This window comes from Opisthocomus hoazin, chromosome 4, assembly GCF_030867145.1.
Source record: "Opisthocomus hoazin isolate bOpiHoa1 chromosome 4, bOpiHoa1.hap1, whole genome shotgun sequence".
Taxonomy (NCBI): domain Eukaryota; kingdom Metazoa; phylum Chordata; class Aves; order Opisthocomiformes; family Opisthocomidae; genus Opisthocomus; species Opisthocomus hoazin.
The window spans coordinates 61,600,093-61,613,467 of record NC_134417.1 but is presented as its reverse complement, the minus strand read 5'-3'; the positions used below and the strand labels follow the sequence as shown (position 1 = coordinate 61,613,467).

Sequence of the window (13,375 nt, the reverse complement as noted above, 5' to 3'; positions counted from 1 at the left end):
CTTAAACACGACAAATGAAATATGATATACCTACCGTAACACGCAAAGACACCTAAACACACATTCAGAAAACAGTTACTCTCATTTCAACTCAACATCAGTACAATTAACTCCACTCTTGTCTCAAAGAATCACATTTAAAACAGATTTACAAAGGGGATTTATTTTAAAGTCTTTGGCAGAGAATCAATTCCAGAAAGTTATTTTGTGCTGTATGAGAAAGAATTTTAACAAGGTTTTTGACCTAACGGAATTTAAGTTTTAATGACTGGAAACTTATGTTCTGTATCACTGAAAACTATAGAGTAGAGTTTCTATTTTGCTGCTATTTCACATTAATCCAATCTAAAAAAGTACAGGCCTGCTGGTAAGAAGCTCAAGATATTTAGCTCTCTTGCCACTTATTCACAATTTTCATATAAGTTTGAGATGTAAACACATGAAGTTTGCAACTCAACCAATGCAGTACTCTCTTTGGCTATTATTAATAATCACTAACTGAACTACTCTAGCATTAGGTGAGAATTCTGCATGGAAGAAAGGTAAACTATCATTACGTAATCTATTTTTCAACTAACAAATTGCTGATTAATTCGGTATCTTACTGATAATCTCTACGGCAACAATTATTCCTCATCGCAATTAACACCTGTGGCATTTAAAAATCTCTCCCTCCCCCATCCAACCTCTCTGCATAACAGGGATTCTGAATCTGTTCTACTTAAAAATCAACATAATACATTAATACAATTGCTAGAAAAATCCTTATTTATCAATCATGATTTTACACTGTACAGTATAAATAACATAGCAGAGTTGCATTGCTGTACAGTACATACCCCATGTTCTTTGGCAGCCATGACCACTTTTGAAAGAATATCTTCTTCAACAAATGGCCTCACAGCATCATGGATAATCACGACTTCTGGTTTCTGGAGCAGATGGTTGGAAAATTCATTCTCTGAAAATACTTTCAGTCCATTGAAAATTGACCGGTGACGAGTTATTCCACCTTTTACTACCATAACTCTTTTGTGGCCGTATTTTTCAACGATAGACTTCATTGTTTCAATATTTTCAGGAGAGACCACCACAATAATGTCAGATATCCAACTTATCCTACAAAAAAAAGTACAAAACCAAAGAAAGTAGACATGAATGACTAAATAAAAGTACAGATATATCCAAATTAAGTAATATAAAAAAAAATTCAAGATGGCTAAATACAGCATCTCTCAATATACTCAAGTCCATGGTTTTTGTGTGTGTATTAGCACTCCACCCCTAAAAGAGCGCTACACGAGAGAATCTCTGCTGATGCATGGATGTCAACCAAAGTAACCGGAATTCTGGGAACGGACTTGCTTCCAACAACCAGTTTGCACAGGAGAAAAAAAAAAAAAAAAACCAAAAAAAAACCAAAAGCACTTCTGATAATCCTTCAAAAAGCCTTCAAAACATTTCTTACTTCAGCCTCATTCCTAGCTTCAAACATAACTTCTAAATCAATTAGCTACAGTCTGTTATTTTAGCTTTCTCTAAATTCAGTCTCCAGTAAATTGGTAAATCCTAGGACCTGGAATACTCCATGTTCTACTGTGCAGTACACTGTGTAAAAGCGAATAAGAGGAACAAGAAAAACTCTGAAACAAAGAAAACAAAGATCACTATCAAGACAGGCATGAGTAGTAATTGACAGATTGCTAATGAATCTAAACTGTGACACCTGAATATTGACAGGAAACATTATACTGGTAGTTTGAAAAAAAAAAATATATATATACACACACACACAAAGGTTTCTGTTCTAGGAAGCTAGCAAAGTGTAAAAACATAGCTATGCTAGGCAAAATCACCATAATACAAAAAGCACATTTTTAGAGAACTTCAAGTTTCTACTGCTGGCTTCAGCCTAACTCTACAATTGAGGGGTGGTGTCGGGGGGGAGTGACCCACAACCCACAAGATTAAAACCAGTCACAACTGAAGTTAGGCTGAAGTCATACTTGTGTTAAAGGACCTAGGAATACAAATTATAGTCACATGTGGCACACAGTGCTTCAAAATAATGGAAATACCATAATTCAAATCCAGCTACTTGAGTGACTTTTTTCCAAAATGCTATGGAGATAACAGAAAAAAAAGGATTTTAAATTGTTTTATCTCCTTTCTGTGTCTCCACAGATGACAGGATGATTTTTTAGCATGACAGACAAGAAACTCATCAGATGAGCAATGATTATAAAAACAATTTACTACAGTAAAATTACTCATGTGTAGCCTGCACATTCAACTAGGAAGAGAAATAAGTATGGTATATTCTCTCAACTAAAACTGGTAAAGCTATTGAAACTAATTTTGCAGACACAAGATGGACTACAGTACTAAATACTTTCAGTTAGCAAAATAAGAGGAAGAAATTTACAGTTCAGTAATACAGAGGCTCAAGGTATTCGTTTCTGCAATAACATATGAGAAGGCATTGCCTAGGAACTGTCCTTACTCCAAAAGCCAAGTCATCTGTGACACAAACCACTCCTCTAGAACTATGTGAAACAGCAGAGCATCTTCCACCTTCTGTATGTTTTTTTGTAAATAATAGGACTCTTGGAAAATTATTTCAATGAATTTTAAATAGCTATTAAAAATAAAATAAATGGAAGTGCTATTAGCATTCTTCAAAAGAAAAATCTTTGTCCTTATGTTCCTTTTATTATTAACAAAAGCAGAAAACACAGCCAAACCAACATATTCTCAGCATTTTTTTAAGTATTGAAGTTATTCACATGTAAAATCTGAAGTCATATGGTTTCAAGTTCCATTTCAACTTGTCACTCACCACAGGTTCATCAAAAGGTTTTCAAATCTCTCAAATGAATCCTGGCATAGTCTTACATTTAGCCACAAAACTTAGCACCTCTGCATGACTTCAACTCAGAACTAGGGCAAACTAATCGGATTCATCTCGGTTCCTCTTTTGAATATTGACAGCCAGCCATTTAAATAAAGCAAAATTCAGGAAGAGATATTTCACACCAAATGAGAACAAGAGGTCTGCACATCTATTTGCAGAAAGACTATAGCCTTACACAGTTCCCAGAAACAGTGGACAGTCTGCACATTCACTCGTGACTGTGTAAGAAGGGCACTGACATTTCCCATTCTGGAGTCAAATGAAACAGATTATGAGGCAACACAGCATCTTCTGAGAAGCAGGGAAGAAAACAGAAGTACTGGTCAGCCTATGATAAATCTCTGCTCAGGGGGGTGGAATGGCTCAAGGCCTCCAGCGGTACACTACACCAAAAAGTGACAGGATGCGGTCACAGCTCCACCCTGTGTCTGGATAAACACATTCATAAACTTGAGTATGTCCTGCTTAAACTAATTCTGGACTAATGTTCCATAATTAGAGCTGGGACTTAGAGATGCAACCTATTCATGTAAGAGTACAAAGGTATCCTCTAGATTGATTAGGTACAAGAACAGTTCAGGCTTTGAACCCTAACGTGTCCCACCAAAACTCATGAAAAGTACTGATTCAGTAAAACATGATACAAATTCTCACAAACGAGAACTGTGCACCACACAGGTGCTTAATCTTTTAAAGATCCGCTTATGGAAATGTTCAAAGTAGAAAGGTATCAGTATACAATTAATCTGGCAGTAAATGGATTTTTTTTTCCTCCTTCAATTTGTCACACCCTTTTCTTCAGAAAAAGATTTCATACTAAAATAGTAAGAAAAGCTCAGGACCTGTCCAAAAACCAGTTTAAAAATAGTAAACACACTTTCCATTTTGTAACAGTAATATTCGATCAAGATAATGCAAGCTTCAGAAAGAATCAGCACAAGGCATGAGAAAGATTGGGATACTGTACCCCAACGTGCTTTCACAACCCTAAATATAGAACTCTAGTGCTTCCATACAACATAGGCTGTAGTTCTAAAGTGGAAAAATCAGGTCTGATCAAATGAAACAAAAGTAACGACCCCAGTTATAACCACTTTACAACGGCCCTCGGAGGACCTCAGTATTAGCAGAAGGAAAACAATGAGGCAGAAAAGGACCATATGTTTGTTTCCTGTGTCTGTCCTCCTCGTCACCTACAGACAGACGGACCAGCTGCCTAGCAGAAAACAGTATTGTTTCATTAAATTTCAAACAAAAGTACATACATTTATATTAGCTGAGCTAGACTTGAAAGTGAAGGAGCTCATTAACTCAGCAACATATTAAGCTATTACATGACTTCACAACACAGACTGTGGAGGAAATTAAACAATCAATGAGTTATGCTCTGAGACTGTATCACCTGAACGGCATGCTCAGGTACAAATGTGACTGAGGCTTAACCCTCAACCAGTACACTGACATATAAACCAGTGCTGAGCCCGAAATCTGACATAAGGCTTAAGTTCTCACACTTAGTTTCTTGCAACTCTTACTCAGACCAGTAAGAGCTATCTAACACACAACCTACTGAAATCATCAGTTATGTCAACAAAACAAGGTCAGAATCAGGCAGTCACTGCTGAGAGGGCTTTCGTAGTGTAAGATATGATCTTTCACTGCCACAGAAACTCTTCAGAGGCACTAGATACATCATTATATTACTTTTACTGATCTTACTATTCAAGAACCAAATGAAAAAAAGAACTGTCAAGAACAAAATGCATTCATGGAATGCAAGCATAACATCCTTTTGCTCTGTAACAGCTTTGTTATGCCTTTATTGATATACGAAAATATATATGAATTCGTATGTATCTTTCACAGTACAAAAATGGAAGCAGGGAACTTTTAAGTTTGAAAGTTTCACAGGCACATTACGGAAGTTTTGAGCATCTCATGTACAGAAGCCATGCATTTTTTCCTGAAAGTGTTCCATATTAGTCAGACAAGATAACAAAAGATACCTTTATTAAGTTAAAACAACTGGATGTTTGCTATGATTATTTTTAGCTCATAAGCAATTTCAAGAATAATTTAATGATAACTGGACAAAAAGATCACAATAGATACATTTAACAAAACTGTAATTGTGCGACCTGTAGAGCCAGTTAGCATGCACCAGCCAACACAGAAAAAAAATAAACTACACAAAACACTTCCGAAGAGGCGATTCTTTGGAAGCTTCCCCCAGGTGACTTTTTTTGGTATCAGGCTACCTGTTTTAAGAGACTACCTTACAGTAAACAAAGTAAACAAAGCTGTCTGAAACCTTTATAGAAAAATATTCTGCCAGTAAATATCAGCAAATATTAACTCTGCTTTCCTCTTTCATAACTTCTCACTGTACTTTCAACAACTGGTGAAATAGGAACACAGCAAGCACAGGAGCAGCTTATTTGTCCCACAATGATTTTAAAAATCAGCCTTTACCTTAGCCTATTTTCTTTTCTGTAGCTTTAGTAAAATATGTGTGCACACGTGCATACAAAGCTGAGATTCCTCCCTGTTTCAGAAAAGGAACTGGAAAGGTTCTATTCCAAACAAACATACACAAACAAATTTAAAATGAAGGAAGAACCCTACTAGTTTGTATGGAAGCAAAAAGGAGAAATGCAATTTTAGTTCTGTTGAACTTGATGTAAAAGCCTTGCATAGTTCAACAAAAGCAGAAATAAATCCTATGGGGAAAACAGACATGTAAGTTCTCTAACACACTTCAGTTTTACCCCCAAGACAGGACCTGACCTTCCTATCAGCGCCACTGTACTGGCAATAAAAAAAATCATTTCTCCTCACTGTATTTTTTCCTCACCTCCTCTTCCTAAGGGCATCAACTTTGATTATTATCGGCAGGCCAGCGTTCTACATGCTGTCATCTTATGCAACAGGACACACAGCTTATTCATTCATGTCTGCTCTTGTCTGCCAGTTTTTCTGCATCAATATTTAAGATTCTCACTACTTTCAGCTGAACAGTGTAAAAACCCTTTTTTTCCTCATTTTTAAAAAGCACATGCAAAGCAGCTCCAAATTTTGGTTTGCTCACGTATTTCTGTCCATATGTTGTTACGTTTTTTCCAGGTTAAAAAAAAACCTCAAAAATAGCTGCAGTAGCTGAGATAACAGTCCAAGAGAAGTTATTACAGGCTGAGTCAATGATTCATTCGATTACAACAGATAATTAATAGACATCAGAAGATTGTATCAACACAGAAAATCTGCCACTTCTGTGTGACACATGATGTGACAAACTCCAGTTCCTTAATACGACACTTTTGCATGTACGTTCACACAAAGTAAGAACAAGGTACCTCCTTTGCAGTTTCAGAGACAAAGTGATGAGATGAAAATGAACACCATTCCGAGCTTTCGAGTACATCTGTTCCCAACTCCCCATACACACACATACCAGCCAACACTCCAATTCAGTACAGAGATGACAGAAAGCTCTGCCGGTGAGAGCATTGGCAGCAGTTACTGCACTCCTAAACTTAAGCGAAAGCACCAGGTTCACAATCAACTTGGGATCATGCACCTGGTTGGACTATACAATTAGAATTCAACCTTCTAATTTTTTGCAGCTTTAGGACATAAATATAACACTGTTGCTAAAAGAACTGTTACATTTTTCCAGAGCTTATTGGCAGCAAAAATGAATTTTTTTTTAAAGAATAATGTTTTATTTTCCTTGTGAATATCATCTCCATCACAAAACCTCACTGTTCTCTATTCCAGGTCGCCAATACACTGAGTGAGGATATCATTATTCCCATGACATTTTGGCAGAAATCACAGCTGTGGCAAGCTTTGGATTGGAGGTTTTGCTTACTGATGTGTTTAGCTTTGTGACTGGCTGCCGTTGAAAATTAAATAGAGAAAATAAGCAGTATTTCTTTCACAAAGTAAGAAGTGACCTGAGGGAAGCCTCACTGGGTGGGAATGGAAAAAGAGTCCCAATATTGATGTTGTACAAGTTTCCATGAGTTAAGAACTCTGGGAGATGCTGGCAATTCCATTTCTTTTCACCACCCTCCACTCCTCCCTGTTTATTCTCTCTAATATCTAAAGGTTTGTTTTTCTACAAGTTACTGCAAAAGATCCAGAATACATCTGACACTCCACTCCTACCTGCGCTGTTTCAAGTGACACTAGATACAAGACCTACATTATGTTAACATTTGACAATAATATATTAAGTGTCAGTCACATGCCTTGAACTCAACGGTCTTACAAAAAGAAAAAACTTGACTGCTAAGATATCCCATTACTTAAATTCTTTGCTCCAACGTAAACAAAGAAAAGCTGCGCATGCAGCCTCACACTATGTGAGCTATCGGTTTCTAGCCCAGTAGCTGCCCAGGGGCACTTCAGCTTCCTGCTGAGGCAGGGTGTTCCATCGCAGGCTGTAACGGTGAAGTGCAGTGCAGCTCTGTAGACCACTGACTTCGGCCCGCTATGAAGAGCAGATCCTTTTTTTGAAGCCTCTGGACACTACTAAGGCCATCTCATAGCATCATTAAAGTTGGAACAGACCTGTAAGATCATCAAGTCCAACCGCCAACCCAACACCACCACACCTGCTAAACATGGTCCTGAAGTGTCACACGTGCACATTTTCTGAACACCATCTCCAACGGCTATGGTAGAATAGGGGTCTTTTTCCAAGGCCTCTGGACAGCACCGTGGCTGCCTCCAAAGGCTACGGCAGGCTCGTAGCTCACCACGCCACCCGCTGCAGCTACAGGAACCCTCCAGCTCCGCGGCTGGGGGCCTGGCGCGGACCTCCAGCAGCGATGGAAATCGGGAGAGCAGCGCTGGGGAGCGAGGAGAGCAGCCCGGGGCGGGGCAGGGCGCCCGGGACTGAGCCCGCCCAGCCACAGCCCAGCGCGCCTCCGGTCTGCGCCCGGCCCTGGCGCTCCCCGCCGCTTGTCGCCCACTCCGACTGGGCGGCGAGGGAAGAAGAGCCCACCGAAACGCACAGCCGAGCCCTCCGAGGGGCGGCCGGGCCTGGGCGCCCAGTGCCTGAGGCGAGGACGGCTGCCGGCGGCCTTCCGGGCACTGGGGGCGCGCCGAGCGCCGGCGGCCGGGCCTCAAGCGGCGAGGGCGGAGGGGAAGGCCCGCCGGGCGCGGGCGGGGAGCCGAGCGGCGCCGGCCTCGTTACCTCTCCATCGCCCGCACCGTGTAGCTGACGAGCGGCCTCCCCTGCAGGGCGCAGAACTGCTTGGGGGTGGCGCCACCCAGGCGCTCCCCGCTCCCGCCCGCCGGCAGCACCACGGCCACCGGCGTAACGGCGGGCCCGGCGCGGCGGCTCCGGCTGCTGGGTTCCATCTGCAGCTCCGCTCCTCGCCCTCCCCGCCCCGCAGCGGTCCGGAATGCGGCCGGCACGGCGCAACCGCCCGCCCGCCCGCGCGCGTGTTTTATTTGCCGGCGCGGTCCGCGATCCAAAGAATCCAGCGCCCGCCCGCCTTACTGCCCCCAGCGGGGACCGGGCCGTGCTCGCCCACCCCGCGCTACGCGGGGCCCCGCAACGGCGTGCGGGCCCGGACAGCCCTGCGGCACACGCCAAGGCCCCGGCGGGAGCGGGAAGGGACGCCCACCCGCCTGGGACGAGACAGCAGCCAGACGGCACCGCAAGCGGGATACAGCGGCCACTGGCCCTTTAAATGCCCGGCGCGGGGGTGATCCCCCACGGCGCATGCGCGGGCGCGCCGGGCTGCTCCCACCTGCGGCGAGCCGGGGTGGGTGGTGGCCGTGAGGCACCGCCTCGCTCTGTCCCCGCCGCTGGGCCGGGCCGGGCCGGGCCGGGCCGGGCCGGGAGCCGCGGGGTGCGCACGGCCGGGCTGAGGGAGCCCAGGGCAGGCGGGCCGAGGCGTGGCCTTGCGTCCCGCCGCGAGCCTCGGTGGTGAGAGGGCTACTGCTCAGCAGGGCTGGCCGGGGACGCCTGCCAAGACCCGGTGTGTGTTGCCCTTTCGTCCTGGGAGGGAGAGGGTGAAGTAGCAGCAGTCGGTTCGCTGAGGGGAGCTGGAGTGTTGCAGCTGCTTTTTCGGCATTACTGTGGGCAGTAGCTGGGACAGATGGATGGGAAAGGGCGTAGGGCCCAGGACCGGTACCGGAGGCGCGGTCCGGCGAGGAGGCGGACATCTGGTCACACGTTTGTAATCAGCAAAATACGTCTCAGGTTAATATGTCTGGCTTCACTGTATGTCTTAGGCTGTAACTTGGGTGTGTTCAGACATTATTGCTACACTCCGTCCTCATCTGGAAGTTTTGGACATCTTGCTGTAGAGATAGCCTTGCAAATCTACAAGAGCTGTTGTGAGCTTGTAGCAGTGAGGGCTCCGAAAGCGAAGGGGAGCCAGGAGCGGGGCGCAGTATCAAGGCGGCCAGAGCACTAGACCTGCCAACCGGGAGCCGGGGGTGCTAAGCATGGGTCAGGGTCAGGATCGGGCCCTCAGGGTCAGGTGCAGTCCAGTGATGGCCCCGCAAGGTCTCAGGGAGGCGGCAGGTCCCAGGGCAAGCCAGGAAATGGAGCCAGTGGGTGCAGGTCAGGGAGGCACCACACCACGTAAGGGGACACCAGGAAAGGTTCTGCTTAAAAGTAGTTCACAAGGGAAAGGGAGGAGAGAAAGGTCAGGCCTTTGCTTCTAGCTTTCTTCACAACAGCTCCTATCAACGGAAGAGCTGACATTGGATTTAGCAAGCTAAACTGCTTAACTTAGTCAGCTAAACTCCTTGGAGGTGGGTTCCCTCAGGGCCCTAACACTGTCATCTTTCACATTAGTTTTAGGAAAAAAATCGGTGTTTTATAGGCAGGCTGTCCTTAAATGACATGGGGCTTTAAAGTCTGCAAGGTTTTTTGATCTATTCTTTCTATCTTTGAGAAGCTAACGTTTACAGCTTTTTGGGTTTCTCTTAGTTGTGTTAAGAGGAACTAAAGTAGAAGACATATGGAGACTTTTCTGAGGAGTAGGTCTGGTCAAAAAAGCAGCGTGGAAGTAAGTTTGTTACGTCCCAGCTGGCCTGCTTTGCCAGTGCTGGCTGTGGACTGGAGTAAAATGATCATATTGGGATCGCAGAGGCATCATGAGTAGGAGCCATACAATAGGACAGAAGTGATTCCTGCTAGCAATGGCAGAGTTCACAGGTATCCTTCATACCTGCAATAGCAGGAAGGTCCTGGAAAATTGGACAGTAAGTGGAGGACATAGGCACTTTACATGTAGAGGTGTCTTCACTGTTAAGAAAATGAACAGAAACCACATCAGCTAGTACCATGCAATGGAACATGCGAGGGACTGATGGCAAAAAAAGGAAAACATGGCAAATGAAAACATATAGATATGCCTTCTGATGTCTCCAAAAGCTTCAGTAAGGAACAAGTGTACTATCATGGGCATTAAAATCGGTGTGTGAAAAGGGGCAGAGTAGTTACACAGATTACTGAAGAACTTCTGGAATGGACACCCTTTTCACCAGTGAAAGCGTTAGCTAGAAGTTGAACAGCCTTCCTCCTAACAAGTGTTGGTCTCTTTGTCTTCAAAACTGTTATTAGTGGGATTTATTTTAGAAAATCTGTTGGCTGAGTAATTGTGTTTACCTGTTTCTTTTCCCTTTCAGTGGGTCTTCTATTTTGTCTTAGAATCATAGAATCATAGAAAGTTTTGGGTTGGAAGGGACCCCTAGAGGTCATCTAGTCCAACACCCCCGCAGCGGGCAGGGACACCACTAACTAGATCAGGTTGCTCAGAGCCCTGTCCAACCTGGTCTTGAATGTTTCCAGGGATGGGGCCTCCACTACCTCTCTGGGCAACCCGTTCCAGTGTTTCACCACCCTCATTGTAAAGAATTTCTTCCTTATATCTAGCCTAAACCTACCCTGTTTTAGTTTAAAACCATTACCCCTCGTCTTGTCACTGCTGTCTCTACTAAAAAGATTGTCCCCATCTTTCCTATAGGCTCCCTTTAAGTACTGAAATGCTGCAATCAGGTCTCCCCGCAGCCTTCTCTTCTCCAGGCTGAACAAGCCCAACTCTCTCAGCCTGTCCTCATAGGAGAGGTGCTCCAGCCCTCGGATCATTTTTGTAGCCCTCCTTTGGACCCTCTCCAACAGTTCAATGTCCTTCTTGTGCTGAGGGCTCCAGAGCTGAACGCAGTACTCCAGGTGAGGTCTCACCAGAGCAGAGTAGAGGGGCAGAGTCACCTCTCTCGACCTGCTGGACACACTTCCCTTGATGCAGCCCAGGACACAGTTGGCCCTGTGGGCTGCCAGCGCACATTGCCGGCTCATGTCCAGCCTTTCGTCTGTCAGTACCCCCAAGTCCCTCTCAGCAGGGCTGCTCTCGATCCTTTCATCCCCCAGCCTGTATTGATAGCTTCCTTGAAAGTATTTCTCTACACCTAATTCCTGACTGATGGCACAGGTTTATCTGTTGTCTCTTTTCAGGACTTCCAAGTTTGCCCTGACTCTTCCACTCTGTGCAGATTGCTACCCGTTCAGCATTAGTTCTGTGTTATCAGATGCCCAAAATGAAGTTTTCATCTTAAGGTAGGCATTTCCAGCATCTACAATTATCTTGGATCACTACTTGGGTTACATTGCTCTGACTTTTTCTTACAGCAGTTCTATACAAACATGTTCACGGCAGGATGTTTGCGTCCTTCCAACTCTTTCCTTTTTTTCAGTGTAAGAGACATTCTGAATTCCTGACTCGGGTCTTAATACTTCCATTTGTAAAGAGCACAGACATTAATCTAGTCAGTTGTAGCTGATGTTCCAGACTTTTTTCTTGTTTGCGTTATTTTAAGAAGTAAAATAAGGTCTTTCTAGTTTGCATGGCTACTCACACTATGCATTGGTTCTGAGGGGCAGGTGAGTAGGATGTTCCCAAACACAACCACCACCTTCAGAACTATTTTCCCCTTCCTTCTTGACATTATGGTTTTGCGCTACTTCCACCTCTCCAGCAGTCTGTTGTGCCTGGTACCTTCTCTCTTGCCCAGCCAGTGTTTCCCCACTTAATTTCTTTCATGCATGTGAATTTCTTCTGTGAAGGATAAAAAGACGAGAGACAGAGGAAAGAGTATAACATGCCAAAATCAGTTTTGTTCTTGTTCTGAAGCCCATTTTCCTTATTATGCTAGGTTGACAAGGCTTGATCTGTCCAGAAGAAAGTATGTTTAATAATAACTTTGATGGATGCAGACTTCAATGTCATCAAATATGTTGTGTATTTGTGGTGAGATTTGATGATCCAGCCAGACACCACTTGGAAGCTGCTTTTGGCTGCACTTGAATGTGAGGTGTGTCAGAAGTTTCCATGCTTTCCACCGTCCCTATGGACAGTCAAAAGATCTTGTCTTGTGTTGATAGCACCTGTTAGTTCTTCAAGAAGCCCTTCAGTATAGATTCTTGGGGTCTTGGTCAGACCAAGCTTGTTACTGCTATTTCTCCTTTTATTTTCTGTTTTCTTAGACAATGACATGGAAGAAAAAGCATATATAACATCAGTATCAATTTATGCTGTGTCTTAGCATGAGTTACGAAAATTGGGATTTTCAGCTTTACATCTTTTAAATATTTACTTGACAGTAACATACAATGAAACACAGTGGTATTTTGTGAATGCATAATTTACTTCAGTTCCATTCCATTTTGCATTTTTTATTGAATCTAATATTAAATTTGGTTATTATGCGTATATGTGCATACTCATATATAAACATTTGAAGTGGGCTGAAAAGTAAATTCACACATACTGGGAGAACAATTTTACACAGGTTTTAATTGGGTAAAGACGGACAGAGGCAACGTTTTTGCCTCAAAGCAAGTAAAGAGCAAGCTAATCCATCATTTCTATGCAGGGGTATAACATCTGAAACTGCAGTAGTAGTTTGCAATTATGCAGTAAATATGCCAATCATATATTTGAAAAGAAAAGTGTTTTTTTCTTCTTTTTTTATTGAAGAAAGAAGATATATTCAAATAGGAATCAAATTACAGAAGTGAAATTCACCTGAAAAGTTAACTGCTGGAAAAAAAAAATCCCATCTGTTAGATGACTGAAACTCATCATAGTGTTTCCAGAGAATATTAAGTTATACTGAAAGGTTGTATGTGAAAAATGAGTAAAAGAGTAATATTTCTTCATTAAAAATCACATTGAGTCTTCTGATGTGGTATATATTAACTGAGAAATTGTCCCCTTTTCAAAGTCATTTCTGAGCTCTTGAAGCATTTTGGTTTTAATGCAGGCAAAATAAGATTAATTTACCTCTTCTTGACCAGCAGCAAGGTTCACTATTGTGTGTTTTAAAGGGAAATGCGTGCAATCAAGGAAGATTTTGCAAATTAAAGTGAATTGTAAAAGCAAAATTACAAATAAATAAAATACCTCCTAGTATGGAAATGTAAGATCTATA

General features: G+C 43.2%; 1 protein-coding gene across 3 annotated transcripts in view; it reads right to left on the bottom strand.

Moving 5' to 3' along the window:
• The window catches only part of CRPPA (CDP-L-ribitol pyrophosphorylase A), a 123,389-nt gene extending 114,850 nt beyond the window's left edge, over positions 1-8,539 (bottom strand). For 2 of the 3 annotated variants that reach the window (XR_012763756.1, XM_075419227.1), the window contains exons 1-2: positions 8,118-8,539; positions 840-1,119 (exon numbers count right to left, since the gene is read on the bottom strand). Coding sequence is in view for 2 of the 3 variants with exons in the window: in XM_075419227.1 (XP_075275342.1) it covers positions 840-1,119; positions 8,118-8,284 (447 nt within the window). In the remaining variant the exon portion in view is untranslated. Of the gene's footprint in view, positions 1-839; positions 1,120-7,533; positions 7,969-8,117 lie in introns of those variants that run through there. The other variant, XM_075419228.1, reaches the window with a different exon arrangement.
• Positions 8,540-13,375: the final 4,836 nt, after the last annotated feature.